Source organism: Dermochelys coriacea, chromosome 7, assembly GCF_009764565.3.
Source record: "Dermochelys coriacea isolate rDerCor1 chromosome 7, rDerCor1.pri.v4, whole genome shotgun sequence".
Lineage (NCBI taxonomy): Eukaryota > Metazoa > Chordata > Testudines > Dermochelyidae > Dermochelys > Dermochelys coriacea.
In genome coordinates this window covers 10,666,177-10,676,637 of record NC_050074.1, presented here as the reverse complement: position 1 = coordinate 10,676,637, position 10,461 = coordinate 10,666,177, and the positions used below count along the sequence as shown (strand labels likewise).

Sequence of the window (10,461 nt, the reverse complement as noted above, 5' to 3'; positions counted from 1 at the left end):
AGAGATGGCATATTCAGGACTGCCATGACAGTGGAATAGATTAGCGCAGAAAAGCTTTGCAGCCAGTAAAACTAGATTGAAGCATTTTTGGCTTGTCTCTGTTCATAGAAATATTGCCACACTAGTGCAAAACATGCAAGTTACACCTGACCAGGAGGTTTCTGAGATAATGGAGAATGACTGAGTATTAATGAATCCAGCACAATATCCTTCCACCAAGCCACTAAACATGCATATAGTTATGCAGGTCTGGTCCAGAGGTGTTAGAGATGAGCTATCCAGTTTTTGAAGGGGTTATCCCTGACAGTTTAATACCCGAGATTTCCATAATGGGGGAGTATATTCTATCCTGACTGGAAAATGGTCTCTGTCTTAATGGGTTTATTCCATCTCTAACTACTGAGTTCCTGTAGCTGTTGAATAGAAAAAGAGAGCACAGCCCTGCACTGACACTAATTCTCCTCCACAGCAAGCTGGATGTTTTGAACTAGAACAGCTACTCGCATTTTCCCCCATGTGATTGTGAGTCAGGCTTGGCTTCTCTATTCTTCTCCATAATTGAACAGAAGATTATTTTGACTGGAAATAACCAGACAGACCCAGCTACCAGGACTGTGATTGCCTCCATGCATGCCACTTGCTAAAAGTTCTTTAGCATTTGCGTTCCCTACAACAGATGTTAGCTTTTAAGAGCTCACTTAATGGAGAGGGAAGAAAAGGAGGAGAGAAGAATAGGTATTTGGAATTCAATTCTATCGCTGTCTTTTCTAAGGTTGACATTCTGTGCTGCTGATAATGTGCTATTCTTTAGAAACTGAGCTTTTGTAGATCGGTTCCTCTGTCACAGAGGACACAGCAGTAGCAAGGCAGGAAATACCAGCACCATCAAGTCTTTCTATATGAGCTTTTGGTGGCTCTTCCAGAGCCTGCCAGACACATGTTGAGAAAATTGCAAAAAGTAATCGTATGAAAATCTCTAAGGAAACTTCTATGTGCATGCAAGTTTTCTTCCTGCCACAGTCCACTTTGCCATGTTACCCTCTCTTTGGGCCACAACTTGTCTGATTTGGTAGCATTTTACATCCTCCTCGCACATGTGTAACTGACTTAGTCTCTAAGGTGCCACAAGTACTCCTTTTCTTTTTTGCGAATACAGACTAACATGGCTGCTACTCTGAAACCTGACTAATCACTGTGTAAGGCAGTGGGGACTCAGGCCCTGTATCTGAAAGTGTGTCTATATTTTGATGCTGGCCTGGCACCTGCCGTATTAAACAGGTGTTGGAAGCCTGCAAGGAAAAGCTAACTGAGCCCTGATCATTATGGCAGGTGTGGCTCATTGGCTCACCCTGAGTATAAGGGAGGTAGGCAACACCCCTCCTGGTCAGAGGAGAAAGGGCTGAGTCTGGGGTTTAGCAAGGTGTTTTTATGCTAGTAGGACTGGCTAATAAGGACTACCTGAACCACCCAGCAGGTGTGTTGGAGCAGTATAAAGATACTGTCTGTTTATAAGGTCCTACAAGAGGAAATAACTGAAGTTCTCCAGTTCCTTGAACCATAATTCTTTGGCTCCCTCAACATACCAACCCCACAGACTTTGTCAGTAGCAACGTAACTACCTTGAAACAGGGCTATTCTGCATGTGCACCTAAAGTCTCGGGTCCTTATTCTGGAGCTAATGAGTTTATGGAGATACAATGGTACTTAAACTCCTTAGTCCAGAGATAAGTAGCTTGCTGCACTTAGACGCTCCACCAGCCTCTTGTTCTGAAGCTATTATGCCTCTCAACTTCAAAATCCCCTCCTTCAGCAGGTGAGGTTATAAATTCTTGTGACTAAATAGATGTGCTATTAATTATCTGCATATCTGCATCCTTCTTTAAGGACTGGATGTCACCTGAGCAGAGAGATGAACATACAGGCTGTGAAATAAGGAGCTGAGAAAGAAAGGAATTCTTGTCCCCCTGTGACAACAATGCATATGGGTAACTGGTGATCTACTTCTAGTTCTACTCCTATCCCCCTCCAAACCAGGCCCTTGAGGTGGGGTGCTATATGCTCCTGTGGAGCTGTATTGCATGATATAAAGGAGTAGACCCCCCTTTGTCAGCTCCCTGAATTTTGTCCTTAGTGTAGCAGGACCCTTTTGGACCACTGAATTCAGGGCCCTCCTCACCTGTTGGGAGTCTGAGGGGGAATTTGTCTTTTAGCATATAGCCTTGTGCGTCATGTCCTCTTCCACATTCTTAACTTTGTCAAACCTTTTCCATATTCAGACTTAGCAAAACATGTTCTCTCTGCAGAAAGGTCCATTTAGAGACCCTGGGCTGAACCTGTTAACATTGAAGTAAATGGTAAAATGTCCATTGATTAGAATAGAAACAGAAAGCAAGTGCGTTACCATAATCTTTGAGATATTGCTGTTAAAAGCAAGTGGACACCGTAATTTTATCATGTGTAAAGGGCTTTTTTTTTTTAATAGTTCAAAAGGTTTTGCTCAAGCTTTCCATGAAAACAAATTCCCTTCTCAGCAGGGACAAAGCATGGAAGGGTTCAGAGAAAAGGGAATCTTTTGAAACATTATGAGCACATGGTATGAAACCAGGTTAGAATGGAAGTTTTTTGCAATACTGAATATATAGCTTGACTTCTCTTTTGGATACTGTAGGAATAATTATTTGTTAAAAATGTAAGATGTGCTTCTTATCATTCTATTTGTACGGCACATAATATGGTCCTCATTGGAATCTCTAGGTATTACTATAATATCTGACCTAAATTTCCATAATTAAAACATAGAATCATGTTTTACCAAAATAGGAAACACTAATTATTCCTTCATCTGCCATCAGAAAGAATCACCACAAACTTCAACACACGGGAGAATTAGCTAAAAAAGGGAAACCTCAACAAAGTCTTTTTTTTTTTTTCCCCCCCCAGAGGGAATGAGTACACAAGTCTTCAGCAATATAGTAAGGACCCAATCCTCCACCCACTTCTTACTAAGCTTAATGCCTACTACCACGAATAGTCTTATTTAAATCAATGGGGTGACTCCTGGCAGTAATTGCTATTCTTTGTGGGTGCAGGATTTTAGAAATAAAAACATTTCTAATTGGCTAGTCAAAGCTCCTTTATTTTTATTCTGTGTTTTGCCTTATTTTAGCTAAAAATAAGTGAGCCCAGTTCTGACTAGCTGCACTAGTATAACTGAGAAGAGAATTTGGAACGCACCCCATGTGTCTTTTAAATTTTGAAGTCACTTGCTCTCTGTGGAATACCTGTAGATTTGATCTCCTAATTGAATTATTTGGCATGACAGCAGTAATAACGGAGTTGTCCGTTGTCACTAGGTTATAATGGGGCATATCGCAAATGAGAAGCTTTAACCACTATTGTTGCTTGGGTATTGTTCCACCTAATAATAATTACTTAAATATATTTATACGGTGTTTTTGTGGTACTGATAAATTTTGTTTTTCCAGTGATACAGAAAGTGCTCAGGTAAGAGTTTCGCAACATAATTGTTTAGATAAAAGCTTAATGCTTTCTACTAATAATCCTGTTGTCTGAAAGCATTTCTTCTTTATAACATCAGTCTTCTTACGGGCATTAATTTCCATATTCCTATTGATTCCAGAATTCAGAAAGCGTTTTGGGAATCTCTTCAAATTAAAACTTTTTAATATTTTTATTTTAAACCATCAAAGGGTTGAGAGGTTTATTTGTACTTCTTCAAAATTGTTACTTTTCTCTCATTCACTCTCAAGTTATAAGATCATTTAACTTGAACAAATAATAATACCTGAAATCTGATATTACTGTTAGACTACAATTTGTATATTAGGCTTCAGGTGATTTATGAATGATAGCTGTGAACAAGCTGGGTTTAGAAAGTCTCATGTGGCCTATGTGCCTGAGTAAAAGAAAGCAAGGCACTGCCCAGCACCTCCCGTACATCCTTTACATCATTGGACAGGCTACCCAATCTTGAGTCAAGATGCTTGGAACAAATGGAATGGGAGGGCTGAGAAATGGGTAAATTTTCAGGCACAAGCTAAACTAATATAAGACTTATACCAATACTAGAGAGCGCACATACAGTCACATCAGTTTAATTAAACTGACTTAAGTTAAATTAGTGCAGCTTCTGTGTTTAGACAAGGTCTAAGTCAGTGTGCTAGTATGGGCTGCTATAGGCTATGACCCCCTGGAGAAAAGAGGAATTAAGGAAAAAACTGGGACTCAAGAAGTATATGTCTGAGCTAGGGTGCCTCCAGAGACTACATCTGGGATGGTGCAGTTTGCTTAGGACTGTGCCTAGGGTAGAATCTCGCCCTTATTGCTTTCATGTATGGGGGGGTTAAGTAAACCTATCCAGCACTTTTTATATTTAAACGACTACTCCAACATTATCTCATTTAAAAAAAAATTATGCTATGGAAATAATGCAGAAAAAGGGTATCTCATTTTTATGAGTGTTCATAGGTCTGTATTGAGCTTTTGTGGGCTACTAACTAAGGCTTTTAAAACATTTTTATCATGCTATATTATTATTTTAGCTTTTAAGACTGTCTAATGAAAGGGAATCTATTATTTTAATAGCTCTCTCTCTGGTAAGAGGTCTTACTCACTTACTGAAGTAAGTAGAACTTGAAATTGACAGGAAGGCTGTGACACGTAATGGAGATGAGTGAATTCCGTAACCAAAATTTGAGTGGAGTTTAAATGTCAAAATGCCCCAGAACTCCAAAATGCCATTTGGGTTGTCAGACATAATGGATTGCTTTTTTTTGTTCTTTTACCCATGTTTTAAGCCCTTGTGTACTGGGACTTTTTATTTTTATTCTTGGTTCTCACATTCTGTCTAACTAGGTTCAATTTGACGGGAGTGTTTGGAACAGAAGTTCCACTTCAGGATGACCCAGAGGCCAGAGCTGTGTCAGAATAAGAGGGGGAAGCTCTTTAAAATAGCCAGCATAAAATTTGCAAACCCATGGGTAAAAATAAGGAGAGGCAGCTTGTTCAGTGCCATAGAAAACAGGGTACTTTAATGTTCCAGAATATTATTTTTAATGATTGAGAGTCTTATGTATTAATCCTGCAGTCCTCACTCATGTGAGAAAATGGGACTTCTGTGGTGAGTGAGTGCTGTGGGAACAGACCTAAATAGATTTATGATTTTTTGTTTGCCCTTGAAATGTTGTAGTTAGATTTAAAAAGGGGAGGATCAATTATGCCCAATAAATAAAATCCATCCCTCAAGTGATGGTGCATGCCATTTAAAACCTTCGATGCCATTTAACAGCCATTTAAGCTTCACCTTAAGGACTTACATGATGGAAAGGGACATTGAGACTGGGGTGAGTTGAGTCCTGTGAGCAAAATTTGGCTCACCAAGTTCAATAAGGCACCCAAGATCTGATACTGCTCCCATAGAAGAAAATGGGAGTTTGACATTGACTTCAGTCGGAGCAGGATTGAACTCCATGACGACTGAGTCCTACTATGCAGTGCTCCATTTTATGTTGGTTGATGTGCCAGATCCATTTCTGTAATACAATAAACACTTAAATAAGTTTTATCTGGCTGTTAATGGTATTGAGAGTCAAAAAACTATTTCAAATAAGCTGGAAATAAAGCATTACTATATTGGTGAAACAGGATTATTATTACAATCCAAGTTTTCATGGAATCTGTCGCGTTGCCAGGATACTAACAACTATTAGTATTCTTTTTTGTTTGAATAGATTCATTCTAACATAATATACAAACAATATGTTAATAGGACCTTTAATATTTAATAGGAGGCTATGGGCCTGTTTTTAATCTCCTTTATAGTATGATTTCAATGACGTTAACCCCAATTTACATCGACACAATTGAGCAAAATTTGACCCATTCAATTTAGCCTCACCTTTTTATGTGAAGAAAAAATGTTTGCACCAAAGTCTGTTTCATAAGGTAGAATCTTGATCTGAACTAAGGAACATACTTTGTTTGAACTCTGTAGTTTTAATTTTTTAAATTTATAATTTTTTAAAAATATCTGCATGTTTCAGTTACTTCCATGAAGATAGTCTTCCTCTGGGGGCTAACTTACACAGAGGTCCATGGCTTTGCTTTCTTATTGTATTGTATTTCTTAAGTATTGGTGAATACTAGGGAATGGAAGTTGCTGACTTTGGTATAGAAGATTGTTGGCTGAATCATCAAACAGATTCTAGCTCATAATCTGCAAAAGATGAAAATAGACTCCACCATATCTTTTCTTTTCCTTTTTCATATTCTTCCCTTTGTTGTGGAATCTTGTTTAATTCTTCACTATGTAAATTACGGATGCTGCTCCCAAACTTTGCAATTTCCAGGTCAAATCCACTCTAGCACACAAATTGAAATGTTTTGGCCGTTGTGTAGGATCTCTCTCCTACATATTGTTCCCTTCAGCTATGAGCCATAATATATACAACATGAAAAGATTTCCATCTTTATGCTGACACCAGCTCAGGAGCTGTTAGTTGCAGTGCCAACAGCATTTCTCCAAAAAAAAAAAAAAAAAAAAAGTCAAATCTTTGCTCCAACGGAGGACACCAGTAACAAAATAAAGAACACGTATTTGGGAAGATGCATATAATAAGTGCAGCATATTACAGATATTTCTTGGCGACATGAGACAAAGGAAAGATTCTTGGAGGGTCTTTTTCTTTATACCTGGTTTAAGGCACTATTCTAACCAATCCTAGTTTTAAGGCACTATTTGGATCAAATTTTTTTCTTTGCATTTCTGCATGTGAAATTCCTACCCTGCTTAGTACTTGTTCCTTTCAGTGTCTCAGGGCCTGATCCAATGCCTTATGACAGTGGGAGCAGAGATGTTCTATAAGTGAGCATTGATGGTCTAGCAGTGACAGTAGTCTGGAGATCTGGGTTCCATACCAAGCTCTAACTCTGAGGCAAAGATTCTGTGCTGTGTTGAAGCTGTGTTGCCCCAAAGCCAGTAGAACTAGTCATGGGATGATTAAGGAGCTGATTTAATACCCACTGAAGTCAACGGGAGTCTTTATGTTAACTTCAGTGGGCTTTGGATCAGGGCCAGATTTTTTCCGTAACCTTTTCCATTGGAGTTTGGAGGGGAAGGTATTTTCCCCTGTTATATCCTCAACCTTCCCTCTGTCCAGTTGCAAATTCCCAAAATAGTTCTGAAGCATCTTGCTTAGGAGAATATTGTAGTGGCACTATCTGTGCTCTTAGTACTAACCTTCCAATCTGCTCCATAGGAACTGAGACTTGATGCATTGTAAATCACTTTGGGATCCTTGAATCAAAGGTGATATAGAACAGGAAAGAATGGTCATTATTTATCATTAAGATATTTGTCTTCAAAAGGGTACAGGATAGATTTATATCAATGCATATTTTTCTACCAGTTGTGAGTCATGCAATAGATAATACATTATGGTAGATGGAAAAAAGGTATCAGAAGCTCAAATTAAGATGCTGGCTTGGAAGAGCTAGCCTGTTTAGAACCCAAGATGTTTGCCCCATAGCTACTCTTCTAATCTCTTCTTTAGCTGCAGTGCCTTTTTCAGCCAATGTAAGCTGTTTGGCCTTCCACATCTTTCTCCTTAGGTCTTGCCTCCAGGAGCTAAACAACAGGGAAAGTCCAAAAGGAAAGACAGGCTCTTCCGCCCCAGAATAAAACAAACTTTCAGCCAGTTTTCATAACCACAAGAGCAGGAGATTGTGAAATACCATAACCATTCCACTGACCATTTTACATTGTATTCATTTATGTAACACCTTCAGTACTGAAGTGCTAAGAAAATTTTTTAACCTTTTACCTTAAGATCAACCTGTACCAGGCAACCAGAATTTCCCGCTCCCTTGTGTCATCACTTAAGACATTAAGACATTTTCCCCTGGACTCTTTCCAATGCATTATCTTCTATAATCTATGTGTTGCATGTTAATGGCTTTCATAGTGTAACTGTATGGGCACTTTTCTTTGCAATTATAATAGAAGTGGCACCAACTGCTATAGCAAAAACTCCATAATGGTTTCCGTTGCAAGGTCAGTTTGGGTCACCTTTTTTCCAGAAGGAAATTTTCCAAGTTTGCTGTCCTTCCCAAAGGTGATTTTTTTTTTAAATTTGAACAAAACCAATTCAGTCCCTTTATTGTGTTCTAAATATGTATATTTCCTTTCTTACTGTATTAAAAAAAAAGTAGTTGTGATTTTTTATTTTTTTTTAAATGCTCTATAGTGAAAAATGTACTGAAGAAGCAGTGGGTTCTGAGAAGGTTGCTGTTTGCTTTGTAACGTACCAAGGGGTCTAGAGCGGTGGTTCCCAAACTTTAAGAACTTGTGAATCCCTTTCACTAAAATGTCAAGTCTCATGAACCTCCTCCTAAAAATGAATATTTCTAGGGATTTTCTCCTTTACCTGAGTATAAATTATAAAAGCAGTGATCCCGGAAATATAAAATTTGTTTTTATGACATGCTTATTACGCACCATTTATTATTAATTATTATTTATCATTACAGTATTTTAATTACATTATGAAAACAGCAACATTTTTACAAGATCTCACTTTTGTAGCTTGTATCACCTTGAATAAGGCTCTTATGTTTCATCAAGGAGTATCAGATGTGAAACAGCATGAAGGTATTTAAGAAGCCAACTTAAAGAATTCCCCCTACACAAGCATTCAGGTCTTGAGCAGTCCAGGAAAACAACGCATGTTACAACAAAGCTTAAACTTGTTCTTCATAATAATTTTAAAAACAATACTAGCTGCCTATCTAATTTTAAAAACAGCAAAAAATATCCACCTCCCTTTCTTATAAGAAGTCTTGAAGTTTAAATCTCCTCAGTGTGATAGATATGATAGCTTTGATCTGCTTAGCTCTTGGAAGTCCAGGGGCTCCGGGCTGCTGGCCCCGTGCTCTCCGGGGTCCCTAAGGACAGCTCTGTCCACCATTAGGGAATTTTTTCCTGAGAACCCCCTGTATCGGGGGTTCATGAACCCCAGTTTGGGAACCACTAGTCTAGAGAATGTAAAGGTCAAAGATGAGTACTAGGCACGTCACAAATTTTGCAAGAGAGAGCCCAGCTGTGAGCATTCTTAGTTTCTCCTAAGGAAAAAAACTAGTAAATTCCAAACTAAATACTACATTTAGGATGCCTGGCTAGGTACTCAAAAGTCAGGAAATGCCATAACTAAGGTTGCACCACAGCTGTAACCAGGGGTGAAAGTAAAATTGAGCTTTGACTGGTACGGGGCTGCTGTGGCCCCCCTGGAAGTGGCGGGGCCTTGGGCAGAAGGGGTGGGGCTGGGGTCAGCGTCCCCCAGCCAGCACATCTGAGCTGTCTGGCCTGTGCCACCCGGGGCCACGATTTAAAAGGGCCCGGGGCTCCGGCCACCCCTGCTGCAGTCCAGGGCGCCCCCCCCCCCCCCGAGTTGGCGGCTGGGCGGGGGGCAAAAGAGGAAATGACATTAACCTTAATGCTTTAACATCACTGCCCCTTTTGTGCCCACTCATCGGTGCCCTGCTGGGTTGTCGCTGCTGGTAGGGACCTGGCAGGACCGCCGATGGGGGGGGGTGCAAAAGGGGCAGCAACGTTAAAGCACTGCCGCGGCAGCGCTTTCAAGTCAGCGGTACGAGCCGCTACTGGCGGCTACTTTTTACCGGTATGCTGTACCGGCCCGTACCGCCTTACTTTCTCCCCTGGCTGTAACTCTGAGCACCTCTGGTTGGATATGCCAATGGGAAACAGTGCACTATTCAGGCCAGAGTCCATACTTTGTAACAAAATTAAAGGGAAGCCCATTTGTTTTTAATAAAATAAAGTTACATAATGGATTTTTAGCTCTGCCATGTTCCCAATTTGCAGCAAATGAAGAACACATTAAATAGAATATATCACTGCTCATATCACTTGAATACATTCTGTTTCCATGACAACCTCTGCTTAACAGCTTGGCTATGAAATCTTTCCTTGATGGGGGATCTCTTGCCAAAAACAGTGCAGTTCAACATTATACATGTTTTTAGGCATTTAAAAACATTTCCTTTAACCTTTTAGAAGTAAATATAATGGGTTATAAAGGATGCTTTTATTATATTCTAAACTTTGGTTTGGCTTTTGGATGGTTTGCTTGTCACTCTTTCCACCGACCATCAGCAAGTCTTTTATTTCTCACAATGCCTCAACCCACAGCACTGTCGCAGTCAATGATTCAGTAGTGACTGTAACATAAGGTATATATCCAGTAGAAATTAGCTTTCATGGCTGCTGGCCTATTCTGTGAGCCTCAAGAATACCAGAACCAGTAACTGAATTGTAAGCAGTACCAGCAAGAGGATCCATTTGACTTGGAGCCTGATTCAAGTCTCATTGGAGTCAGTGGATGTTTTCTTTGACTTCAGGTCATTGATGATAGGAGACCCCAAGTT

General features: G+C 39.7%; 1 protein-coding gene across 2 annotated transcripts in view; it reads left to right on the top strand.

The window, feature by feature from the left end:
- Positions 1-1,384: 1,384 nt before the first annotated feature.
- Positions 1,385-10,461, top strand: part of EIF4E3 (eukaryotic translation initiation factor 4E family member 3) — a 60,668-nt gene continuing 51,591 nt past the window's right edge. Inside the window, exon 1 of one of the 2 annotated variants that reach the window (XM_043518550.1) lies at positions 1,385-1,813. In XM_043518550.1, the coding sequence (XP_043374485.1) occupies positions 1,698-1,813 (116 nt within the window). In that variant the 5' untranslated portion in view covers positions 1,385-1,697. The remainder of the gene's footprint in view (positions 1,814-10,461) is intronic. The other variant, XM_043518552.1, reaches the window with a different exon arrangement.